The sequence below is a fragment of the Budorcas taxicolor genome, chromosome 1 (assembly GCF_023091745.1).
Source record: "Budorcas taxicolor isolate Tak-1 chromosome 1, Takin1.1, whole genome shotgun sequence".
Lineage (NCBI taxonomy): Eukaryota > Metazoa > Chordata > Mammalia > Artiodactyla > Bovidae > Budorcas > Budorcas taxicolor.
Genome location: NC_068910.1, coordinates 180,380,036 through 180,407,604, shown reverse-complemented (window position 1 = coordinate 180,407,604; position 27,569 = coordinate 180,380,036). Strand labels below are relative to the sequence as shown.

Below are 27,569 nucleotides of genomic sequence, written 5' to 3'. Positions count from 1 at the left end.
TAAAGTGTGTTTCAGATGGAGTGTGTGTGTAACTGTTGAACCAGTTACAACTGGTCATTGTTAATCTTGGAATTGAATGTTAGGTCAGCATGGTTAACATAGTCAGATTACTTGAGAGACTCTGTCCTGTACCTTTGTCCTACTACTTAGCATTTTAGTATATATATGGGGACGTTATATCATCACTATCCAGAGGTTGTGAAGAGAATATCATGGGGTACAAAACTCTGTGCTTTGGACTGACTTGTATTCTTTTTGCTTTTTATATTTATACGCCAATGCCAGAAAACATTGAAGAACCATGGAAAATAAGGATCGTGGATGCTGCTATAAAAACTACTTCACTTATGGTAATTTTTTTTTCCAGGGAATTGGGATTCCTTGTTAAAAGCACATGTAAAGGTTCTTGTAATTAGTATTTTGAAAATGACTTTTTTTAGGATAAATCATTCAAATATTTTTAATCTGTTTAATTTAATAAATCATTATAAACTCTATTGAATCTGTATAAAACATGGGATATAAAATTTTTCTGGTAAAATAAATACAAAATATACTGTGCCAAGAATAAAAGAAGTAATAATATTATTTAAATGGAAAATTGAAGGGATTTTAAAGCAATTTATATTTTATATTTCTGAGAAAAACTAATCATGTATTTTCTTAAACTTACTCATGTATACTGATTATGTTTTTATATTTTGATGTACATTTAGTACCTGTATTGTTTTAGTGTCTCTATCAGTCATTTTTAAAGTTTTAAGTTTCAGAACTCTATACATTTCAAATATTGAGACTAAATTAACTTTTAAAATGTGGGTTATAGTTATTAGTATTTGCATTAGAAACTGACCTCATTAGATAACAATTCCCTGGCAGTCCAGTGGTTAAGGTTCCACACTTCCATTGCAGGGGGCCTATGTACAATTCCTGGCAGCAGAACTTAGATCCTGCATGCCCCACAGTGTGGGGAAAAAAAAAAAAAAAGAGAGAGAGAGAGAGAAAGAAATCAATGCACTTAATAATGATAATGATGTTAATATAACAAACCTATTAGAAGTTAAATAATAGTGATATTGTTTTCCATTTTTGCAAATCTCATTTATGTCTCACTTTATGGAAGAGAGCTGGAGTCACCATCTGCTTTTGCATTTAACCTGTTGCAATATTACATGTCATGTAGCTTCTAGAAAATTCTACTACACGCTCTTGAGGAAATTGGACTTTTAAAAAAGGCAGGAAGTATCATAGTATTATGTGCATTTCCTGAATATTTCTCAGAGATCCGCAAGAATTCTAAGACCATACTTTGAAAACCACTGCTTTTGTCTATCAATACTAAATTGCTACATTTTAGATTTTTTTGTGACAATACTAGAATTTGAACTAAGATCTACCTCACTGAAAGTATCAGGCTCTCCTATCAAAGCATGCTGCTAACTGGAGGCCTTATAAATGATGTGAACAATAGGAGGTTTGAGGGACAATGCATCGACAATAAGTCATCAGAGAAGAGAGAGCAGTGCATGGTACCAGGGAAGTGGTTGTCTAGTGTGCTACCCAGAGGAGATGACAGATCTGCCAAACTAGATCCCAAGGTATCTCCTGCCTAAAGTTAAAAGTGTGCCAAATGACCTGTTGCCCTCAGTGTTCCCCTTTACTGTGAATGCTTCACCTTTTCATTCATTGGATTAGAGAGAAAAATGAGCAAGTGCCAGCCCTACAGAGAAACTGCCATGTTATTGTCTGAAGAACTTCTATAGCTTTAAACTTCAGAGTAACTAATGCTAATTTACTGCCCTGCCTTATCAATGTTAGTACATTCTGAAACCATGAAACTGTAGAATTCAACTTCCAGTTTATCAAATGCAAAACAGAATTAAAATATTGCACATGTAAAATAGAAATGGCTTTTGTATTTGCTTATATATATATGCAAATTATTTTAGCAATCAATCAGTTTCTAATTGCTCAGTGATAATCACTTTGTTATTGTCATAAGTAAATTTTATAATGTGCAACAATTCTTGATAAAATGATGTGGAAAAACAAGACTACAGAGTTAGACATTCATATTATTGGCTGTATATCATGAGAAACGCGGGGCTGGAAGAAGCACAAGCTGGAATCAAGATTGCCAGGAGAAATATCAATAACCTCAGATATGCAGATGACACCACCCTTATGGCAGAAAGTGAAGAGGAACTAAAAAGCCTCTTGATGAAAGTCAAAGAGGAGAGTGAAAACGTTGGCTTAAAGCTCAACATTCAGAAAACGAGCATCATGGCATCTGGTCCCATCACTTCATGGGAAATAGATGCGGAAACGGTGGAAACAGTGTCAGATTTTATTTTTTTGGACTCCAAAATCACTGCAGATGTTGATTGCAGCCATGAAATTAAAAGATGCTTACTCCTTGGAAGAAAAGTTATGATCAACCTAGATAGCATATTCAAAAGCAGAAACATTACTTTGCCATCAAAGGTCTGTTTAGTCAAGGCTATGGTTTTTCCTGTGGTCATGTATGGATGTGAGAGTTGGACTGTGAAGAAAGCTGAGCACCGAAAAATTCATGCTTTTGAAATGTGGTGTTGACGAAGACTCTTGAGAGTCCCTTGGACTGCAAGGAGATCCAACCAGTCCATTCTAAAGGAGATCAGCCCTGGGTGTTCTTTGGAAGGAATGATGCTAAAGCTGAAACTCCAGTGCTTTGGCCACCTCATGAGAAGAACTGACTCATTGGAAAAGACTCTGATGCTGAGAGGGATTGGGGGCAGGAGGAGAAGGGGACGACAGAGGATGAGATTGCTGGATGGCATCACTGACTCAATGGACGTGAGTTTGAGTGAACTCCGGGAGTTGGTGATGGACAGGGAGGCCTGGCGTGCTGCGATTCATGGGGTCGCAAAGAGTCGAACATGACTAAGCGACTGAACTGAACTGAACTGACTGAAAGTAGAAGAAAGAGCGTGAACTTAAAATCCAGATCTTAAAAGAGTTTACTTCATTTTTCTGTGGCTCAAGTTCTTCAACAGCAAAGTGAGAAATCTATAAACAAATTGCAGCATTACTATGAGAGTAGGAGGGCATGTTTTCCAAGACAGCATGTGGTGATGTCTAAAATGGTAGCTGGTGTTTGTTCAGTAGAAATCTAGTAAGCATCTACTCCCACCATCAGAAGAATCAGAAATGAGGGGCCAAAACCCTAAAAAAGTTAATTTTTAAAATTACTTCTTATTAGAGTATAATTGCTTTAGGATATTGTGTTAGTTTCTACTATACAGAAAAATTAATCCATTTACATATATATATCCCCTCCTTTTTGGACTTCCTTCCCATTCAGGTCACCGCAGTGCATTAAGTAGAGTTCATTTTAAAGTGATATATCTGCTAGATTGAAATCATCTTTACTATGATTATCTTCAACCAGCAATGACAATATTTAAGAGTGTTTTTCACATATATTGACAATGAAAATAAACTAAAATTTATTGGGCACTTATGATGTATCCTGTCCTGCTTTAATTTCCTTAAAACTATGATTTAACACTTACAACTGCACTTTAAAGAAGTCACTATAGTTACCCTCATTTTATAAATGAGGAAAATGAGGCACAGGGAATAAGAAAACCAAAGACACATAGGTAATAATTTTTAGAATTGAGAATCAAACCAGACAGTCTATATTCAGACTCTACTTTTCTTCAACATTATGCCAAATTTTAAATTTTATTTTAACTTTGCATAAAAGTCAGCCTATTGGTTATATAGTCCTATGTAGTTTTATATAGGTAGAGATTCATGTAACCAGCACCAAAATCAAACATGAAAATATAACCCCCCAAATCACCTCATGCTTCCCTTTTTAGTAAACACTTCCACACCCTAAACATCTGGTAACTGCTGATCATTGTATGCTTGTACACTTTATGTTTTTGAAATATCATAAATGGGTTCATGTTTGTGTGTGTGTGTGTGTGTGTGTGTGTGTGTGTGTGTGTTCAGTCACTTCAGCTGTTTCTGATGCTTTGAGACCCTATGGACTGTAGCCTGCTAGTCTCCTCTGTCCATGGGATTCTCCAGGCAAGAACACTGGAGTGGGTTGCCATGCCCCCTCCATGGAATTTTCTCCTCCCAGGGATCCTCTTTGTGTCTTCTGTGTCTCCCACATTGCAGGTGAGTTCTTTACCCATGAGCCACCTGGGAAGCCCAGATGGGTTCATACTGCATGGGAATTATGAGTCCAGCTTAATGGATTTCACTAAACATGATACATTTGAGAGACTTCCATGTGGTTCAGTGGTTAAAAATTCACCTGCCAATGCAGGAGACACAGGTTTGATCCCTGGTCCGAGAAGATTCCACATGCACTGCATAGGCCATTCTCTTCAACAAGAGAAGCCACTGCAATGAGAAGCCCCTACACTGCAACTATAGTAGCCCATACTAAAGAAAGCCTACACAGCAACAAAAACCCAGCACAGCCAACAATAAAATAAATAAAAAGAAAGATATATTCTAGAGTAATATATGCATTGAGAGTATCACAAATTCAATCCTTTCTAAAGCTGTGTAGTATTCCATTATGTGGTTGTATCATGAAAGTGAAAGAGAAAGACACTCAGTCATGTCCAACTCTTCGCCACCCCATGCACTATACAATCCATGGAATTCTCCAGGCCAGAATACTGGAGTGGGTAGCCTTTCCCTTCTCCACGGTCTTCCCAACCCATGGATTGAACCCAGGTCTCCTGCATTGCAGGCAGATTCTTTAGCAGTTGAGCCACGAGGGAAGCTAGATCTATCATGGTTTATCCTAAAAAAACAGTTGAAAGATATTTGGGTTGTTCCAACTTTGGAGTGGATATGAATAAAGCTGCTAAAGCACTCATATACAGGATTTTGAATGAACAAAAATTTTAATTTCTACCAGGTAAATACCTAGAATTAGTTGTTTTGAGTCATATTATAAATGTATATTTAACATACAGCAAACTGCCTATTGGTTTCTTAAAGAGCCAGTACAATTTGGCATTCAGACCAGCAAAACGTGAAAGTTTTAGGTGTTCTGTGTCCTTTCTACACTTAATATTTCCAATTTTTTAAGAGCAATTTTAATTATTGTTTCAAAATATTCAATTGTGGTACACATTTGCATTTCCTTTATGATTGCAAGTATTGAGTATTGTTTCATATATTTATATCTTATCCCATGTTTTTGTGGTGACATGCATGTTTAATTTTTCCTCCACTTTGAAAGACTGGTTCTTTGTTTTGCTATTTTTACCTATGGAGAGTTCTTCCTATTGGGGATACAAGTCATTTGTTGTTGTTGTTCAGTGCTAAGTTGTGTCAGACTTTTTGCAAACCCATCGACTACAGCACGCCAGGCTTTCTTCACTCTCTTCCAGAGTTTGCTCAGATTCTTGCCCGTTCAGTTAGTGGTGCTATCCCATGGGAGGACCCTGGTAGGCTACAGTCCATGGGGTCGCAAAGAGTTGGACACGACTGAGTGACTTCACTTCATTTCACTTCAACCATCTTATGCTCTGTGGCCCTCTTCTCTTATGCTTTCAATCTTTCCCAGAGCCATGGTCTTTTCCAAAGAGTTGGTTCTTTGCATCAGGTAGCCAATGTAGAGCTTCAGCTTCAGCATCAGTCCTTCCAATGATTTTGATTTCCTTTAGGATTGACTGGTTTTATCTCCTTGCAGTCCATGGAACTCTAAAGAGTCTTCTCCAGCACCACAATTTGAAGGCATCACTTCTTTGGTGCTCAGCCTTCTCTATGGTCCTACTCTTACATCTATACATTACAAATGGAGGAACCATAACTTTGACTATAGCTATGTCACTTTTTTTGCAAAGTGATATCTTTGTTTTTTAATATGCTGTCTAGGTTTGTCATAGCTTTCCTTCCAAGAAGCAAGCAATTTTTATGGCTACAGTCACCTCTGCAATGATTTTGGAGGCCAAAAATATAAAATCTGTCACTGTTTCTACTCTTCCCCCATCCATTTGCCATGAAGTAATGGGACATGATGACATGATCTTAGTTTTTGAATGCTGAACTTTAAGTCAACTTTTTCACTCTTCTTTTTCACCCTTATCAAGAGGCTCTTTAGTTCCTCTTCACTTTCTGCCATTAGAGTGTTATCTGCATATCTGTGGTTGCCGACATTTCTTGGCAATCTTGATACCAGATTGTAATTCATTCAGCCCAACATTTCACATGATATACTCTGCATATAACTTAAATAAACAGGGTGACAACATGCAGCTTTATCATACGCTTTTCTCAATTTTGAACCTGTCATTTGTTCAGTGTAAGGTTCTAACTGTTGTTTCTTGATTCAAATACCTATTTCTCAGGAGACAGGTAAGGTGGTCTGGTATTCCCTTCTCTTTAAGAATTTTCGAGTTTGTTGTGATCTACACAGTCAAAGGCTTTTGAGTAGTCAATGAAGTAGAAGCAGATATTTTTCTGGAATTCTCTTGCTTTCTCTATGGTCCAGTGAATGTTGGCAGTTTGACCTCTGGTTCCTCTGCTTATCTAAATCCAACTTGTTCATCTAGAAGTTCTAGATTCACATACTAGTGAAGCCTAGCTAGAAGGATTTTGAGCATTACTTTGCTAGCATGTGAAATGAGAGCAATTGTATGGTAGTATGTACATTCTTTGGCACTGCCCTTTGGGATTGGAATGAAAACTGATATTTTCGAGTCCAGTGGCCACAGCTGAGTTTTCCAAATTTGCTGGCATATTGAGTTCAGCACTTTCACAGCATCATCTTTTAGGATTTTAAATAGCTCAGCTGGAATTCCATAACTCCACTAGTCTTGATTGTAGTAATGCTTCCTAAGGCCCACTTGACTTCAGACTCCAGGATGTCAGGGTCTAGGTGAGTGACCATACTATCATGGTGATCTGGGTCATTAAGACCTTTTTTGTATAGTTTTCCTATGTATTCTTTTAGCAGATACTTAGTTTGTAAATATTTTCTCCCAGTCTGGGGCTTTTCTTCTTGTTGTCTTAAGTTACACAGCAAAACTTTTACATGTCATTGAAGTCCAATTTAGCTTTACAAAAAAAAAAGCTTTTCTTCTGTAACATTGTATCTAAGAACTTTTTACTTAATCTAAGATGACTGATTTTCTCTTATCATGTCTTCTGAGAGGTTTGCAGTTTTTCATTTTACATTTAGGTACTGGATTCATTAGGCTTTCCAGATGGCTCAGTGGTAAAAAGTCTGTCTGCCAATGCAGGAGATGCCAGAGACACAGATTCCGTCCCTGGGTCAGGAAGATCCCCTGAAGAAGGAAATGGCAACCCATTCTTGTCTGTAAAATTCCATGGATATCGGTGCCTGGCAGGCTACAGCCTATGGGGTTGTAAAGAGTTGGACACTGAGCACACACTGCATTGGATCCATTATGAGTTAATCTCCATATAATGTGTCAGGAATTGGTCAAAGTACATTCTTTTTGCATATGGATGTCCAGTTGTTCCATAATCATTTGTTGAAACACTTACTACCTTTCTTCATTGAATTGCCTTGTATCCTTGTCAAAAGTAAATTGGACATAGTTATATTATTTTTTTCCATTTTATTAAAAATATTTATTTATTTTACCCTGTCAGTTGCTTCATGCATAATTTTCAGCATGTCATACAGGATCTTTTCTTGTGGTGCACGGACTCTAGTTGTGGCACACAGGGTTAGTTGCTCCAAGGCAAGTGGGATCTTAGTTCCCAGACCAGGGATAGAACCTGTGTCCCCTGCACTGGAAGGCAGATTCTTAGCCACTGGACCCCCAGGGAAGTCCCTGTGTTGGTTTATTTCTGAACTGACTCATTTCTCTTCCCTTGATCTGTGAGTCCAGCTTTTCACCAATACTACACTGTTTTGACTACATTAGCTTCTCAGTAGTCTTGGAACCAGGTTATAGGAGTCCACCAACCTTTCTTAATCACCAAAATTGCTTTGATCATTACAATTAATCACCATTAATCATAATTTTTAGTAGTGACTAAAAATTCTGGTGAACTTTTTGTCTGAAATTGGTTGACTCTGTAAACAAATTCAGAAAGAGTTCAGTTCAACAATATTGTCTCTGATCAGTTTATAAATATTTCTTAAGTTAATTAGGTCTTTGATTTCTTCCATCAATGTTTTTCCATCAGTTTTCTTCCATCAATATTCAGCAGATAAAGACTCTATATGTATATTGTTATATAACTAAGAAATTTAATTTTGGTGCTGTTATAATTGATAATTTTAAAAAATTTTGATTTCCTTTTGTTTATTGGTACATTTGAAATGATGTTTTATGTATATATTCACTTGTATATTTTGTTCCAACTGAAGATGCTTATTTGCTTTTTAAGGTTTTTTTTTTAATACCGTAATATTTGCTTAGATAATTATGTTGACTGAAAACAGACAGAAACTGTTATCCTTCTCTTTCCAGCTTTTTCTCTGCCTTAGTGCCCTGACTGTGACTTCCCAGAATTGTGTTGAGTAGAGAGCAGACATACTTGCCTTAGGAGGAAGCATTCAGTCTTTCACTATTAAATATTTTTTTTTTTGTAGATACCCTTTATCAGATTAAAGAAGTTTCTTTTTATTATAAGTTTGCATAGATTTTTTTAAAAATCAAGAATAGGTGATAAGTTAAGCCAAATTGTTTTTTGGCATCTGTTATTATAATTATATATTAGGATGAGCATATATAATTTTTCTTTTTGTATTAGTATCATAAATTACATTGACTTACAAATAGTGTACTAATCTTGCATTTCTGGGGCAGAACTCAATTGACAATAATGGATTGTCATTTTTTGTTGAAAAGGAATGTTATTTAATATTTTGTTAAGGATTTTTGCTTCTATGTGTGTACATGCTCAACAGTTCAGTCTGATTCTTTGCAACCACAAGGACTGCAGCCTGCCAGGCTCTTCTGTTCACGGAATTTTCCAGACAAGATACTGGAGTGGGTTGACATTTCCTTCTCCAGGGAATCTTTTGACCCAGAAATCAAATCGGCCTCTTCTGTTTGTCAGGCGGATTCTAAACTGAGCCACCTGGGAAGTGTGCATGTGTGTTTTTATTTGAAATCAAAGTAGTATTTTAGAGCTATTTAGAAATGTTAGTATGCCAAAATTTCTGCTTCAAGGCTGTGCTATGTGGACCAGCAGAGTATTTATCTTTCATTATTCCTTAAGTAAATATCGTTTTTTAAGTTTGGTCAACTTATTTCTATCAGAGAACCTTTTCTTTCTTTCTTTTTTTTCAATTTAATTTTGTTTTTTCAATTAATTTATTTTAATTGGAGGCTAATAATTTTAAAATATTGTGGTGGTTTTTGCCATACATCAACATGAATCAGCCACAGGCATACAAGCGTCTCCTCATCCTGAAACCCCCTTCCCCCTCCCTCTCTGCCGCAACCTTCTGGGTTGTCCCAGGGCACCAGCTTTGAGTGCCCTGCTTTATGCATCGAACTTGCATTGGTCATCTATTTTACATATGGTAATATACATATTTCAGTGCTATTCTTTCAAATCATCTCACCATCTCCTTCCTAGTCCAAAAGTCTGTTCTTTACATCTGTGTCTCTTTTGTTTTCTTGCATATAGGGTTGTCATTACCATCTTTCTAAATTCTATATATATGTGTTAATATACTGCATAGTGTTTTTCTTTCTGACTTACTTCACTCTGTATAATAGGCTCCGGTTTCATCCACCTCATTAGAACTGACTCAAATATTTTTTTTTTAAATTTAAATAGCTGAATAATATTCCATTGTGTATATGTACCAAAACTTCCTTATCCATTAGTCAATGGACATCTAGATTGCTTCCATATCCTAGCTATTGTGAACAGTGCTACAATGAACATTGGGATACATGTGTCTCTTTCAATTCTGGTTTCCTTGTGTGTATGCCCAGCAGTGGGATTGCTGGATCGTGTAGCAGTTCTATATCCAATTTTTTAAGGAATCTCCATTCTTCTCCACGGTGGCTATACTAGTTTGCATTCCCACCAACAGTGTAAGAGGGTTCCCTTTTCTCCACACCCTCTACAGCATTTGTTATTTGGAGACTTTTTGATGGTAGTCTTTCTGACTGGCATGAGATAGTACCTCATTTTGGTTTTGATTTGCGTTTATCTGATAATGAGTGATGTTGAACATCTTTTCATGTGTTTGTTAGCCGTTTGTATATCTTCTCTGGAGACATGTCTGTTTAGTTCTTTAGCCCACTTTTTGGTTGGGTTGTTTATTTTTCTGGTATTGAGCTGCATAAGCTGCTTGTATATTTTTGAAATTAATTCTTTGTCAGTTGCTTCATTTGCTATTATTTTCTCCCACTCTGAAGGCTGACTTTTCACCTTGTTTTCTTCAATGTGAAAAAGCTTTTAAGTTTAATTACGTCTCATTTGTTTCTTTTTGCTTTTATTTCCATTACTCTGGGAGGTGGATCATAGAGAATCATGCTGTGATTTATGTCAGAGTGTTCTACCTATGTTTTCCTGTAGGAGTTTTATAGTTTACAAATTATGAAATTATTTTTTCTAGTTCTGTGAAAAATACCATTGGTAGCTTGTTAAGGATTGCACTGAATCTTTAGATTGTTTTGGGCAGTATACTCATTTTCATGATATTGATTCTTATAATCCACAAAAATAGTGTATTTATCCATCTGCATGTATCATCTTTGATTTCTTTCATCAGTGTTTTATAGTTTTCTATATATAAATCTTTTGTTTCTTTAGGTAAATTTATTCCTAAGTATTTTATTCTTCTCATTGCAATGGTGAATGGGATTGTTCCCTTAATTTCTCTGTTTTCTCATTATTAGTTTATAGGAATGCAAAGGATTCCTGTGTTTTAATTTTATATCCTGTAACTTTACTATATTCACTGATTAGCTCTAATAATTTTCTGGTGATATCTTCGGGGTTTTCTATGTATAGGATCATGTCATCTACAAACAGAGTTTTACTTCTTCTTTTCCAATCTGGATTCCCTTTATTTCTTTTTCTTGTCTGATTGTTCAATCTTTTATTTTTTCCCCTCCATTTCTTATAGGCTCTTTTGTAAAAACATAATTTAGCAATTAATTTTATGTAAAGGAGTACAGTGGAAGTGAGAAATAGATTTAAGGGACTAGATCTGATAGAGTGCCTGATGAACTATGGACGGAGGTTCATGACATTGTACAGGAGACAAGGATCAAGACCAGCCCCATGGAAAAGAAATACAAAAAAGCAAAATGGCTGTCTGGGGAGGCCTTACAAATAGCTGTGAAAAGAAGAGAAGTGAAAAACAAAGGAGAAAAGGAAAGATATAAGCATCTGAATGCAGAGTTCCAAAGAATAGCAAGAAGAGGTAAGAAAGCCTTCCTCACGATCAATGCAAAGAAATAGAGGAAAACAACAGATTGGGAAAGACTAGCAATCTCTTCAAGAAACTTAGAGATACCAAGGGAAAATTTCATGCAAAGATGGGCACAATAAAGAAAAGAAATGTTGTGGACCTTACAGAAGCAGAAGATATTAACAGGTGGCAAGAATACACAGAAGAACTGTACCAAAAAGATCTTTATGACCAATATAATCACGATGGTGTGATCACTCACCTAGAGCCAGACATCCTGGAATGTGAAGTCAAGTGGGCTTTAGGAAGCATCACTATGAGCAAAGCTAGTGGAAGTGATGGAATTCCAGTTGAGCTATTTCAAATCCTGAAAGATGATGCTGTGAAAGTGCTGCACTCAATATGCCAGCAAATTTGGAAAACTCAGCAGAGGCCACAGGACTGGAAAAGGTCAGTTTTCATTCCAATCCTAAAGAAAGGCAATGCCAAAGAATGCTCAAACTACTGCACAATTGCACTCATCTCACACACTAGTAAAATAATGCTCAAAATTCTCCAAGCCAGGTTTCAGCAATACGTGGACCATGAACTTGCAGATGTTCAAGATGGCTTTAGAAAAGGCAGAGGAACCAAAGATCAAATTGCCAACATCTGCTGGATCATGGAAAAAGCAAGAGAGTTCCAGAAAAATATCTGTTTCTGCTTTATTGACTATGCCAAAGCCTTTGACCATGTGGATCACAATAAACTGTGGAAAATTCTGAAAGAGATGGGAATACCAGACCACCTGACCTGCCTCTTGAGAAACCTGTATGCAAGTCAGGAAGGAACAGTTAGAACTGGACATGGAACAACAGACTGGTTCCAAATAGAAAAAGGAGTATGTCAAGGCTGTATATTGTCACCCTGCTTATTTAACTTATATGCAGAACACATCATGAGAAACCCTGGGCTGGAGGAAGCACAAGCAGGAATCAAGATTGCCAGGAGAAATATCAATAACCTCAGATATGCAGATGACACCACCATTATGGCAGAAAGTGAAGAGGAACTAAAAAGCTTCTTGATGAAAGTGAAAGAGGAGAGTGAAAAAGTTGGCTTAAAGGTCAACATTCAGAAAATGAAGATCATGGCATCTGGTCCCATCACTTCATCGGAAATAGATGGGGAAATGGTGGAAACAGTTTCAGACTTTATTCTTTTGGGCTCCAAAATCACTGCAGATGGTGACTGCAGCCATGAAATTAAGAGATGCTTACTCCTTGGAAGCAAAGTTATGACCAACTTAGATAGCATATGGAAAAGCAGAGACATTACTTTGCCAACAAAGGTCCAGCTACTCAAGGCTATGGTTTTTCCAGTAGTTATGTATGGATGTGAGAGTTGGACTGTGAAGAAAGCTGAGCGCTGAAGAACTGATGCCTTTGAACTGTGGTGTTGGAGAAGACTCTTGAGAGTCCCTTTGACTGCAAGGAGATCCAACCAGTCCATTCTAAAGGAGATCGGTCCTGGGTGTTCTTGAAAAGAATGATGCTGAAGCTGAACTCCAGTACTTTGGCCACCTCATGCGAAGAGTTGACTCATTGGAAAAGACTCTGATGCTGGGAGGGATTGGGGGCAGGAGGAGAAGGGGACAACAGAGGATGAGATGGCTGGATGGCATAACTGACTCGATGGATGTGAGTCTGAGTGAACTCCAGGAGTTGGTGATGGACAGGAAGGCCTGGCATGCTGCAATTCATGGGGTCGCAAAGAGTCAGACATGAACGAGCAACTGAACTGATTGACTAAAAGGAGTACAATTACTCTCATCTCACACTCTAGTAAAGTAATGCTTAAAATTCTCCAAGCCAGGCTTCAGCAATACATGAAATGTGAACTTCCAGGTGTTCAAGCTGGTTTTAGAAAAGGCAGAACCAGCGATCAAATTGCCAATATCTGATGGATCATCGAAAAAGCAAGAGAGTTCCAGAAAAACTTCTACTTTATTGACTATGCCTAAGCCTTTGACTGTGTGGATCACAATAAACTGTTGAAAATTCTGAAAGAGATAGGAATACTAGACCACCTGACCTGCCTCTTGAGAAGTCTGTATACAGGTCAGGATGCAACAGTTCGAACTGGACATGGAACAACAGACCGGTCACAAATAGAAAAAGGAGTATGTCAAGGCTGTATATTGTCACCCTGCCTATTTAACCTCTATGCAGAGTACATCATGAGAAATGCTGAGCTGGATGAAGCACAAGCTGGAATCAAGATTGCCAGGAGAAATATCAGTAATTTCAGATATGCATATGACACCACCCTTATGGCAGAAAGTGAAGCAGAACTAAAAAGCCTCTTGATGAAAGTGAAATAGGAGAGTGAAAATGTTGGCTTACAGCTCAACATTCAGAAAAGTAAGATCATAGCATCTGGTTCCATGACTTCATGGCAAATAGATGGGCAAACAGTGGAAAACAATGTCAGACTTTATTTCTGTACGTTTGCAAATCACTGCAGATGGTGATTGCAGCCATGAAATTAAAAGATGCTTACTCCTTGGAAGGAAAGTTATGACCAACCTAGATAGCATATTGAAAAGCAGAGGCATTACTTTGTCAACAAAGGTCCATCTAGTCAAGGCTATTGTTTTTCCAGTGTTCAGGTATGGATGTGAGAGTTGGAAATAACGAAAGCTGAGCACAGAATAATTGGTGCTTCTGAACTCTGGTTTGGAGAAGACTCTTGAGAGTTTCTTGGACTGCAAGGAGATCCAACCAGTCCAACCTAAATGAAATCAGTTCTGAATATACATTGGATGGACTGATGCTGAAGCTGAAACTCCAGTACTTTGGCTACCTGATGCAAAGAATTGACTCATTTGAAAAGACCCTGATGCTGGGAAAGATTGAGGGCAGGAGGAGAAGGGGACAACAGAGTATGAGATGGTTGGATGGCATCTGCAACTCAATGGACATGGGTTTGGGTGAACTCTGGGTGTTGCTGATGGACAGAGAGGCCTGGTGTGTTCCGGTTCATGTGGTTGCAAAGAGTCAGACACGACTGAGCGACTGAACTGAATTCAAAGAGGAGTACCAGTAGCATATATCACAGTGGTCTAGAAAAATGTATTTACATCTTGTCAATTACTAGGCATCTAACTTGGGTCAGAAACTGGAACTTTCTAGGTCTCAGTATACTCATCAATAAAGCAGACAGCTTATGTCATTTTTTTAATACCTCATAAAATTTTAGCAATCTCAGATAGCTATAATAATAAATGCCATGTAATGTTCTTTCCCCCCACAATTCTTTTTTGTGACTATTCAGTCACAATTCTTTTTTGTGACTATTCAGTGGAAGATACTACAAAGATATTAGAAGCCTACCAAAAACAGTAAAGAGAGCTTTATTCCAATGGCATAGAATTTACAAATAATGTTTTTTTTTTTTCCTCCAAGTCTTTCTTAAAAACAGGAATCTGTTTGCAGTTTAAAAAATGGACATAGCTTTATTAATAAAGTGATAAGTATATACTTTCTGAAATTTTATATAAATTAAATTACAAGTTAAATGAAAGTATTTTGAATACCCATACAAAGAAGTTGAAAACCTTTTCTCAGATAATTTTTCAGATAAAATTTATAATTAAGAAATAAGTAGACCAATATAAGATAAGCTGCAAGTAAATTGATCAGATTACTCATTTAAAAAACTCTATATATGTGGATTTATTTAGAAGCAACTATAGCATATGTGTTAGGATGTACATTGAGACCCCTACAGTGTTATTATATTTATTTAATTTTTAATATTAAAAATATTTTGTTTGGGATATAGCCAATTAACAATGCTGTGATAGTTCCAGCTGAACAATGAAGGGACTCAGTCATACATATACATGTATCCATTCTCCCCCAAACACCCCTCCCATCTAGCCTGGCACATAATATTGAGCAGAGTTTAATGTGCTATAAAAGAGGTTTTTGTTGGTTATCCATTTTAAATATAGCAGTATAGCATGACCTTCCCTAAATCCTTGACTTTCCCTTCCTTTGGGCAGATATGAGTTTGTTTTTTGTCTGTGAATCTCTTTCTGCTTTGTAAGTAAGTTCATGTGTATCATTTCTTTTTAGATTCCACATATAAGGGATGTCATATAATATTTCTCTTTCTCTCTCTGACTGACTTCACTCAGTATGACACTCTCTAGGTCCATTCATGTTGCTTCAAATGGCCTTATTTCATTCTTTTTAATGATGGAGTTATATTCTATTGTACATATGCACCACATCTTTATCCATCCCCTGTCAATGGACATTTAGGTTGTTTTCATGTCTTGGCTATTGTAAACAGTGCTGCAATTAATATTGAGGTGCATGGATCTTTTCAGGCCATATTCTTTCCTGGATATATGCCCAGGAGTGGGATTGTAGGGTCATATGGTAGCTCTACTTTTAGTTTTTTAAGGAACTTCCATATTGTTCCAATAGTGGCTGTACATATTTACATTCCCACTGACAGTGCAGGAGGATACCCTTCCCTTCACATCCTCTCCAGCATTTGTTGTTTGTGGATTTTCTGATGAAAGTCATTTTGAGTGATGTGAGGTGATATCTCTTTGTAGTTTTGATTTGCATTTCTCTAATAGCTAGTGATGTTGAATATCTTTTCATGTGCCTGTTGGCTATCTGTGTGTCCTCTTTAGAGAAATGTCTATTCAAGTCTTCTGTCCATGTTTTGAGTGGGTTGTTTTGATGCTATTAATTGTCATAAGCTGTTTGTAAATTCTGAAGACTAACCCCTTATCAGTCACATCATTTGCAAATATTTTCTCCCAATCTGTGGGTCGTCTTTTTTGTTTATTGTTTCCTTTGCTGTGTAAAAGCTTTTGAGCAGGTACCATTTGTTTATTTTTGCTTTTATTTTTATTATTCTGGGAGATGGATTGAAAAGATGTTGCTGTGATTTATGTCAGATAGTGTTGTGCCTATGTTTTCCTCTAAGAGTTTTATAGTGTCTGGTCTAATATTTAGGTCTTTAATCCATTTTGAGCTTTTTTTTTGTGTATGAAGTTAGTGCGTTTGTCGCTAAGTCATGTCCGACTATTTGCGACCCCATGGACTGTGGCCCACCAGGCTCCACCTCTGTCCATGGGATTTTCCAGGCAAGAATACTGGAGTAGATTGCCATTCCCTTCTCCAGTTTGAAGTTAAAGAATGATCTAGATCTAATTTCATTTCTTTACATGTGGCTGTCCAGTTTTCCCAGCACCATTTATTGAGAGACTGTCTTTCCTACATTGTGTAGTCTTGCCTCCTTTGTCATAGATTAATTGACTATAGGTTCATGAGTTTATTTCTGGGGTTTTTATCCTGTTCCATTGATCTATATTTCTACTTTTGTGTCAATACAACATACTATTTGATGACTGTTGCTCTGTAGTATTAGTTAGGGAGCCTGATTCCTCCAGCTCTGTTTTTCTTTTTCGTGATTGCTTTGGCTATTCAGGGTCTTTTGTGTCTCCTTACAAATTCTGAGATTTTTGTTGTTGTTGTTGTTCTAGTTCTCTGAAAAATGCCAATGTTAATTTGATAGGGATTGCATTGAATCTGTAGTTTGTCTTTAGTAGTATAGTCATTTTGACAATATTGATTTTTTTCAATCCATAAACATGGTATATCTTTCCATCTGTTTGTGTCTTCTTTGATTTCTTTCATCAGCATCTTATACCTTTCAGAGTACAGGTCCTTCGTCTCTTAAGTAGGCTTATACTTAGGTATTTTATTCTTTTTGATGCAACAGTAAATGGAATTGCTTCTTAAATTTCTCTTTCTGATCTTTTGTTGTTAGTGTATAGAAATGAAATTTCTGTGTATTAATTTTGCAACCTGCAACTTTCTGTGTATTAATTTTGCAACCTGCAACTTTACCAAATTCATTGATGAATTCTAGTAGTTTTACAGTATTATTCATTTTTAATTCTTCCTCTTTGATTACATATTACTAAAAACTGAAATATTTAAAGTTCTAATTTTGTTTGTTTATTTTGACAGGCTATGATATTGGAAAAAATAGGCCTTAAAAGCTTTGAAACATTGTATGCCACATTAATAAAACTGGACTATACACAACCAATTTCAGATGAAAATGTTACAGTGATGGATACAACATTTAGTGATATTCCAGTACGTTTGTACTTGCCAAAGAGGAAGAGAGAAAGCCAGAGACCAGCTGTAATTTATATTCATGGTGGTGCCTTTGTCTTAGGAAGTTACAGTAAGTACTTTTTATATAAGCAAATGTGTGTGAGTATATGTGTTTGTATGTGTTGCACATTATAAGTATTTATATTAAAATAATTTTTATATATTATATTTGGCAGAACTTTTGCTGATATAATTTATGTTTGTAAGTAAGTGTACTTAGCAGAGAGATAAACTGTATCAGTCAAGGTTCATATATATATCTTCACATACTTTTTTGTAAATAAATCATAAAAATATCAGGTGAGATTTTTGCTTTAAAAAGTTATTATCAAATAAAGTTACACTGACAATATATAATGGGAGATTCAAGTAGTAAATTTAAAGCTTAGGTTTGAAATTACCTAATGACCTGATTTTAGGTTCAGAAAAACAGAAGTGAATAAGATGATTTAAATGTTGGTTCAGAAGTGATAATATCTGCAACTTGCAAGTAGCAAATACATATTCATATTGTAGACAGTGATGCATCAGTACTTATCACGTTGAGGCTTAGACTCCAATGCATATTTTTGAACTTGAAAAATAAAATACACGTGAGTAATCAAGCTCCTCTCCTCAAGTATATTTCTGTCTAATGTTTGAAGATGATTCCAAGAGGTATGATGGAATCGCTAGGACAGTTACAGACTCATACACATTCCCAAACAGACACAAACTCAAACATGCTCAAACACACACACACACATTCACAAACACACATATATACACAGTTGCTTTTAGACTATTGATATTATTGATTCACCATACAGCACAGAATATGATTGATATTGTATTGAAGGAACTCCAAAATATAAGAAACAAATGAAAAGACTCTTTTCACCAAAGAGACACAGCCTGAGTGATTATACCCAGAATTTTGACTTTGTGATCTGTTAACATTTCAAAATAATCACAAATGCTGCAGTAGTTTGGTGAGTGGTCCACTCTTATTTGATAGATACTCACAATATTAGGATTGGAGAAGGCGATGGCACCCCACTCCAGTACTCTTGCCTGGAAAATCCCATGGACGGAGGAGACTAGTAGGCTGCAGTTCACGGGGTCGTGAAGAGTTGGACATGACTGAGCGACTTCAATTTCATTTTTCACTTTCCTGCATTGGAGAAGGAAATGGCATCCCACTCCAGTGTTCTTGCCTGGAAAATCCCAGGGACGGGGGAGCCTGGTGGGCTGCCGTCTACAGGGTCGCACAGAGTCGGACACGACTGAAGCGACATAGCAGCAACAGCAGCACAATATTAGGATAGGTACTATTATCATGCTTTTAGAGGTAAGGTAGCTACAGAATGGTTCAGTAATTTGTTCCAAGTCTTATTAGCAAGTGGAGGAACCAAAACCCAAACCAAGGCCTGTTAGAAGGATCAACAGGCTTAACCCTCATACCACTGGTGAGCAGTCTCATCCTACAAACCTTCAAGGTGGTTTCAAGATGTTGTCTCTTGTGTGTATTTAGTTACTATCCTTCATATCAATGCCACTTTCAAACGCTCAAGCTCTTTCAAGTCTCTCAGCTTATCCTCCTTCATCTATCAAGGATGTCTGTGCAAATTCAGCACCCATCTACTCTTTTAGTTCAGTTCAGTTCAGTCGCTCAGTCGTGTCCAACTCTTTGCGACCCCATGAATCACAGCATGCCAGGCCTCCCTGTCCATCACCAACTCCCGGATTTCACTCAGACTCACGTCCATCGAGTCAGTGATGCCATCCAGCCATCTCATCCTCTGTCGTCCCCCTCTCCTCTTGCCCCCAATCCCTCCCAGCATCAGAGTCTTTTCCAATGAGTCAACTCTTCTCATGAGGTGGCCAAAGTACTGGAGATTCAGCTTTAGCATCATTCCTTCCAAAGAAATCCCAGGGCTGATCTCCTTCAGAATGGACTGTTTGGATCTCCTTGCAGTCCAAGGGACTCTCAAGAGTTCTCCAACACCACAGTTCAAAATCAACAATTCTTCGGCGCTCAGCCTTCTTCACAGTCCAACTCTCACATCCATACATGACTACTGGAAAAACCATAGCCTTGACTAGACGGACCTTAGTCGGCAAAGTAATGTCTCTGCTTTTGAATATACTATCTAGGTTGGTCATAACTTTCCTTCCAAGGAGTAAGCGTCTTTTAATTTCATGGCTGCAATCACCATCTGCAGTGATTTTGGTGCCCCCCAAAATAAAGTGTGACACTGTTTCTACTGTTTCCCCATCTATTTCCCATGAAGCGATGGGACCGGATGCCATGATCTTCATTTTCTGAATGTTGAGCTTTAAGCCAACTTTTTCACTCTCCTCTTTCACTTTCATCAAGAGGCTTTTTAGTTCCTCTTCACTTTCTGCCATAAGGGTGGTGTCATCTGCATATCTGAGGTCATTGATATTTCTCCCAGCAATCTTGATTCCAGCTTGTGTTTCTTCCAGTCCAGCGTTTCTCATGATGTACTCTGCATTGAAGTTAAAAAAGCAGGGTGACAATATACAGCCTTGATGGACTCCTTTTCCTATTTGGAACCAGTCTGTTGTTCCATGTCCAGTTCTAACTGTTCCTTCCTGACTTGCATACAGGTTTCTCAAGAGTTAGGTCAGGTGGTCTGGTATTCCCATCTCTTTCAGAATTTTCCACAGTTTCTTGGGATCCACACAGTCAAAGGCTTTGGCATAGTCAATAAAGCAGAAATAGATGTGTTTCTGGAACTCTCTTGCTTTTTCCATGATCCAGCGGATCTTGGCAAATTGATCTCTGGTTCCTCTGCCTTTTCTAAAACCAGCTTGAACATGAGGGAGTTCTCGGTTCACGTATTGCTGAAGCCTGGCTTGGAGAATTTTGAGCATTACTTTACTAGCATGTGAGATGAGTGCAATTGTGCAGTAGTTTGAGCATTCTTTGGCATTGCTTTTCTTTGGAATTGGAATGAAAACTGACCTTTTCCAGTCCTGTGGCCACTGCTGAGTTTTCCAAATTTGCTGGCATATTAAGTGCAGCACTTTCACAGCATCATCTTTCAGGATTTGAAATAGCTCAACTGGAATTCCATCACCTCCACTAGCTTTGTTCATGGTGATCCTTTCTAAGGCCCACTTGACTTTACATTCCAAGATGTCTGGCTCTAGATTAGTGATCACATCATCTACTCTTTATTCCTTGCCAACCATATGTGTCCTCAAAAATTACAGACTGTATTAATTCTTAACTTTACTTCTTTCTACTTATATTGCAGAAAAATTCATTTTTATCTTTTCTAAGATTTAATCTCTTTTTTGTCTGTGGTCATATTTCCTACTATTGTTAAGATTTTAATCAGTATTTTTCTTCTGTCTATAAATGTGTCCTCTCTATTGGCACTTAAACATGTTACAACATCTTCTACCTTGATCTTCCTTGTTTCCAAATATCTCTCTCTAAGTAGTTACTTATCACTCTGTTATTTTTCTCAGGCTCAGTTTTATACACTGTGGAATCCAATTTCTCCTTTAAGAATTCTTAAATTGTGTAATTTGACAATGATCCCTCCTCTTTGCTTCACTGAAATTTTCTGCTCCTTTGGTTTCTATGAAACCAATTTCTTTTGACTTTTGCCTCTCCCCCTTAACTTCACATGCTTCTCCTTCTTTAAAATAAAGCAAACATAAACAAAGGCACAAAATAGGCCTGTTTTTACATTTTACAAGTGTTTGTGTTCTCCAGTAGTCCTTTCATTAGTTTTTGACTCTTCATGCTCTTTTATTTAGACCTTTCCACTTTTCAGCACTACCCCTCACACCTATGCTGTTGATTTCCAAAGCTGTACCTCCAGCTGTAATCACGGTCCTAAGTTTAAGATCAATATATATAGAACTTCAGAGCTTGCCAGTATATTTGGATGAACCACAGATAATTTAAGGTTAGCATGATTAAACAACCTGAATCATATCTACTCCCCATCCCAATAGCCTAGGAAAAAAAATAAACCCAAATAAACAACAAAAGTAAAAACAACTTCAAGAAAACAAGCAAAGGAACTGCTCTCAGCTGTTGTTTTATCAGTGTGAGAATTACAATCAATTACTTATTTTTCCTAGGCATCTACATTTAATAACCAATTCTATCCACCTGTCTTCCTAAATAGCTTTTTCTCTCTCTCCACGCTTAAAAAAAATTATCATTTTTATTTCCTTCTGTTGCTTCTCCTTTTTCTTTTTTTGCTAACCACCATTTCCTTGTTTATGTCACCCTTTTTCTAATTTGCTTCTGTTATATGCAAATCTGGTAATACATTTTATAAGTAAATTCTTTGGTAAAATCTATCACCTTGTTGACAAAGAAATCTTTAGTGTAGCGTCCAAGTACTGGTACCACTATTCCTATTTTCCAATGTGGTTTCACTTTATAGCCTACTTCTCTCTCAATACTTGTTTCAGTTGTACTTACAGTTAATTCCCTGAGCTCTGTATGTATTCTCATGATTCTTTGAATGTATTTTCTTCTGCAATGACCTTCTCCATTTGATGGCAGCCATCAAATCTTTCATCTCTGGATCCTAACATGTGGCAGCAGGAAAAGTGGAAATGTGAGGATTCCACCAATTAATCATATTTCTGTCATGTTTCACAGTGTTGTTGGTTTTCCATTGCCATTTGTTTACAGGGTAGACTTTCGTATTGATTTCTTCATTTCAGAGCATACACCTATGGACCTCCTGAATAGATGGACGGCAAACAAAGTCGATGCTGTTGTTGTTGGAGTGGAGTAAGACAGTGATTTTTTTTTTTAGTATTATAATTTTTGCCCTTGTGACATAGTTTTGATTTCCAAAGAAGGCACCCAAGACTCCCAAAGGACTTGGAACCTAGGGATCTTATATTTATGTTAGTAACTTTTACTAATGTTACATTATCTTATCTTCCTCAAAGGTACCTAGTTTCCCTTCACCCTGTCATTGGACAGACTTCTGAGAGGCACACAGGCTGAACATCTTTGGCAACCCCACTGTGGTACTTCTAGAAATGTCTAGGTGCTTAGCTACCCATTATACATTTGGGATGTTGAGTTTTGTGGAGTTTTTTTTTTTTTTTTTTGAGTTGGTGATAAAAGATTAATTTTATAGACATTCTTTTTTTCACTGAAGTGCCATTGATTTACCATATTGTGTTAGTTTCAAGTATACAGCAAAGTGATATAGTTACACTCATATATATTCTTTTTTAGATTTATTTTCATTATAATTTATTAGAAGATATTGGCTACATAGATACTGTTAATTGGACAAACATCAGATGAAAATGTTGGGACCATCTGAAAATTTAAAATCATTCTCAAAATGAGAGAACTTAAGTGCTAATGATTTTTGCCCAAATTTCCAACAATATATAAGAAAGACTAGCAAATGTCCAGTACTATATGATCTATTCAGGGGTTCTCTGTACTTCATCTTCATAATGAAGTTTTTTCCCCCCATCTTCCAATCAGTTAAGTAGTACAGAAACATACTTAGAGACTCCTAGCCCAATGGCGAACAGAGAACATAGTAGCATTTTTGTTAATTGAGAACTTAAGGGTGTTAAATAGAAAATACAAGTGGAACCACTGCTGTTCTACTCACTAATGCTGCTGTAGGGCAACCAGAAGAATTGGATGTTTTCAGAAATACTTCTAATTTATAATAATTAGGATGCTCTCCCTTTCTCTCTATGATTGAACCTAATATACCACTTTATTATTTTAAGATACTTTTAAAATCGTGATGTGTATTGTACTGAGTTTAAGAATTCAGTCAGTTACTTCTGATATTTGTTCTTTTTTTTTGTACCCTGAAGAACATTTAAAGTAACAATACATTTTTGATACGTTATTTTCCTTAATTTATACTACATTTCAGATATTTTAGATATTGTTACAATATGACAAGATTGCAAGGGTCATCAGGTCAGCATTTAAGGGTTGATATTGACATGATTAATTCACCAATTCTTTTGCAAAGTAAAAGTATAGAGTAAGACTACCCAATCTTAGTAAGTAGGTAAGATTAATGAATAGAGTTTACCTCACTGTTAGAAGAAAAAATTAAGTATATATATATATATACAGTTGGATACATTAACAGATGCTCTAATAATTTGCCTTAGAATGACATTTACAGCTGTCATGCAAGATCACTTACTATACTTAAAAATTTATTTTGAATTGTGTTTTCAGGTCATATGTAAGCTCATACTCATGTACTCAGCTTATGATACAAATTCTGATAACAGAACACGCTATTCTGTAGAATTTTTACCTAGATAAATTTCTAATATGACACCTACAAATCCTTTGCCCTCAGATTTGCTCTTTTAAAATCTAGTGTGCACTCCTAGGAATGGTTGTAAAAATGTTAGTCACCAGCTCCATGGAGAATCTGATAAGTGTTGCAGAGCATCTCTCTTTGATTTTGCACTTTTGCTGAAAAATGTACATACAATTTTATGAGTTGATCCTGATCTCTTTCATCTCCCATAGAACCCAATATTTTATTTGTTTATTTATTTTTTCTTTTGATTTTTATTTTTATTAAGGCATAGTTGATGTACTATATTATATAAATTATAAATACAGTGATTCACAATTTTTGTTTATATTTAAAATGTAATTTTATTATTTTGTTATTTAAATTTTTATTTTTACTTTATTTTACTTTACAATACTGTATTGGTTTTGGCATACATTGACATGAATCCGCCACGGGTGTACATGAGCTCCCAAACATGAACCCCCCTCCCACCTCTCACCCCACATCATCCCTCCCAATATTAAAAACATTATATAAGAATCTACATTTTAATTAAAAAACAGAAGTTAGTAGGAAGTCCAGGTATGACTGGTGAAACTAAAGATTCAAAGTAGGGCCAATTTTGTTCTCTGGACCTGCTGATTAAATTGAGAGATACGTGGATATATGCAACTGGAGTTTAATCCTATATGCTTTGTTTCTTTTCTTTTTTTTCTGAAGCCCTAGACTAGCTCCTCAATATCCATTTCCAGCTTCCTATGAGGATGTTGTTTCTGTGGTCAAATTCTTTCTACAGGATAAAATCCTTGCAAAATATGGAGCGGACCCCAATCGAGTTTGTATTTCAGGTGATAGTTCTGGGGGTACACTTGTAGCAGGAGTGACTCAACTGGTAAGCTGTATGTGTTATATGTAATATATATTTATAACACATATACACACGCTATAACTCTAACACAAAATCACTTTCTTTGTCAGGATATTTTTAATGGTTTTATATTTTAAGCTGTTAAGTGGAAAAAAACAGAAAAAACCTTTCTGTCCTTTTACATAATTTTACCATTAGACAATGTGGCTTTAGCAGCATTGAGGAAAAGTGACATATAATACTAAATAAGGCTATTAATTAGTAAACAATTTTGAAGGAAACAGAACAATGTCTAGGAACCACTGTTTAATATGACAAGGGATTTTTTTGTTCTCCTTAGGTATTGTAGTTCATGTATTTCAGTGGAATGCTAGCAGACATTTGGGCCACAAGGCATGCTTGCATGGAAGAATCACTACTGTGATAATGAAAATGGTCTATGTTAAAATCATTGCTGTGTGCAGTTAAATAATAGTTGTCCCCAATAACTATTATAGTTGAAAAATGAATTCAGTACAATAGATAATTTTTACCCCCCAAACTAAATTTTATGGAGCAAAACTAACATAAGAAGGATACCTACTAGTAAAATCAGCAGACTCTTCTAACTCCTCTTGTATGACTTTGCTACTAGCCTGAGAAAGTATTGGTTGAGTTTCTCTGTCTCATTTTTGTTTTGGGGGTTGCTGTTGTTTCTTCCACTCTACTTATGACATGAGCCAGTTGATTTAGAAAATAATCTGTATGGAGGACACTGGGAAGGGATCAAGGGCATAAGAGAGATTGTTAGACAAATTTGTGTTTCTTCATTGTCTTTTTGAAACCATGACCCCACTATACCTTGAGTGTGTAATTTGCAGCTGTTTGGATATCACATCCCCTTGTTCTACTGGGGATTAATTTCAATTAATTCTCATTTTGTATGTCAGTTACTTCTGGGAGGGGTTAACATTAAGAAACACCCTTCAGACACTGAGTCTTTCATGTGGAGTGGCAACTGGTATATTCATTTCTACAGATGTCACTATTGAGGCTGTTGGTCTGGGGTTAGGCTCCTCGCATTACTTGTAAGTTTTCTTCTTTAGAGTGTAGGAGTAAAATCAAAGGAAAGGAAAATATATGGTGGCTCACCTCACCCCATAGTTGAGATATTAGGATGCTTCTTATTTCTGTAAGAAAGAAAAACTTCAAATACAATGCTCCATGTCTTTTATTGCCCTTCAAATTTTCATTAATTACTATGCTTATTTCCCACCACACTACACTGTTTTTTCCAAAAGACAAGCTGTTTATTGTGCATGTGTACGCTCAGTCACTTCAGTCATATCTGATTCTTTGTGGCCCCATGGGCTCTAACATACTAGGTACCACTGTCCATGGAAGTTTCCAGCAAGAATACTGGGGTGGGTTGCCATTTCCTTCTCCAGGGCATCTTCCTGACCCAGAGATCAAAACCATGTCTCTTGTGTCTCCTGGATTCAAGGCAAGTTCTTTACCATAGTGCCACTATACTGTTTTTTCCAAAAGACAAGTTGTATGTTAGGATTTTTTTTTAACTTGATCGAACTCCATTTGAATTTAGTTAATATGTGAGTTTGAGCAATGATATTCTATTATTACATTCATTATTTTTTCTCTACTGTAGGTCAGATTTTTCAGTATAGACTACTTGTCCATAGGAATTACATAATTATTTTTGTTATTTGGTTGTCATATGTGAGTAAACCTGTGTGTGAATCATTATTGATGAAAGTGGGATGATACTTTTTAAAGCACTCAAAGTATAACTATGAGGTACTATATCATTCTTATAATTATTTACATAAGAGCTGATGTGATTGGAGGAAAGCCTCCTACTCCTATAGTTTGGAAGGCTTGGACTCATTCACATTTTACTGTGTCTTTTTTCAGATACAGAATGATCCAGAATTAAAAAATAAACTGAAAGCACAAGCTTTAATTTACCCTGGCTTACAGCTAGTTGATGTCTCTGTGCCATCTCACCGAGAATATGAGCATGGTCCACTTCTGCCATGGAAAGTGGCAATCAAACTTGCATGCCTATATTTCACCCAGGATAGAGCAATCCCCCAGGCAATGATGAAAAATCAACACATGCCTCATGGATCAATGCATCTGTTCAAGTTGGTAAACTGGAGCACCTTCCTTCCTGAAGAGTACAAGAAAAACCATGTATATACTGAACCAATTCTTGGAAGACTTAATCCTTCATATTCAATACTTTTGGATACTAGGTTATCACCCTTGGCAGTCAATGATTCCCAGTTGCAAAATCTGCCCTTAACTTACATCCTCACCTGTCAACATGATATTCTAAGAGATGATGGACTTATGTATGTCTCACGACTTCGAAATGTTGGAGTTAAAGTTTTTCATGACCATATGGAGGATGGAATCCATGGAGCTTTATCATTCATGGCCTCACCAATTTACTTAAAACTAGGCATTAGAATAAAAGATAAGTATATTAATTGGCTAGAAGAAAATCTGTAAGTAGTGAATATAACTAACTAGCTAATCAGTGTTATAGTGCAAAGGCTATGTTTTGAGATTTGTGAATTTAAGTGACAATGTGATGTTAGTTTTGATCAATCAAGGTTTAAATCAAAGCAAAATTATTGTGTATCTTTGAAAAAAGTTAATTTCCCTAATCTTAGATCTTGCTAAAAGGAAGACATATTTATCCTAATAAATGTCATTTATTCAGTGTGATGCATGTTAAATATTCACCAATTTCATAGTAAAGTATAAAAATAGTATGATTATAGGCAACACACAAATGATAGTTTCCTAGTAGTGACAGGAATGGT

The 27,569-nt window shown here is 36.5% G+C and overlaps 1 protein-coding gene across 1 annotated transcript; it reads left to right on the top strand.

Moving 5' to 3' along the window:
* Positions 1–212: 212 nt before the first annotated feature.
* LOC128056280 (arylacetamide deacetylase-like 2) lies at positions 213–27,252 on the top strand. The gene is made up of 5 exons (XM_052648994.1): positions 213–350; positions 17,425–17,647; positions 22,282–22,351; positions 24,591–24,762; positions 26,650–27,252. Exons 1-5 carry the CDS (start codon positions 213–215, stop codon positions 27,250–27,252), a joined length of 1,206 nt encoding a protein of 401 aa, XP_052504954.1.
* The last annotated feature ends 317 nt before the right edge of the window (positions 27,253–27,569 follow it).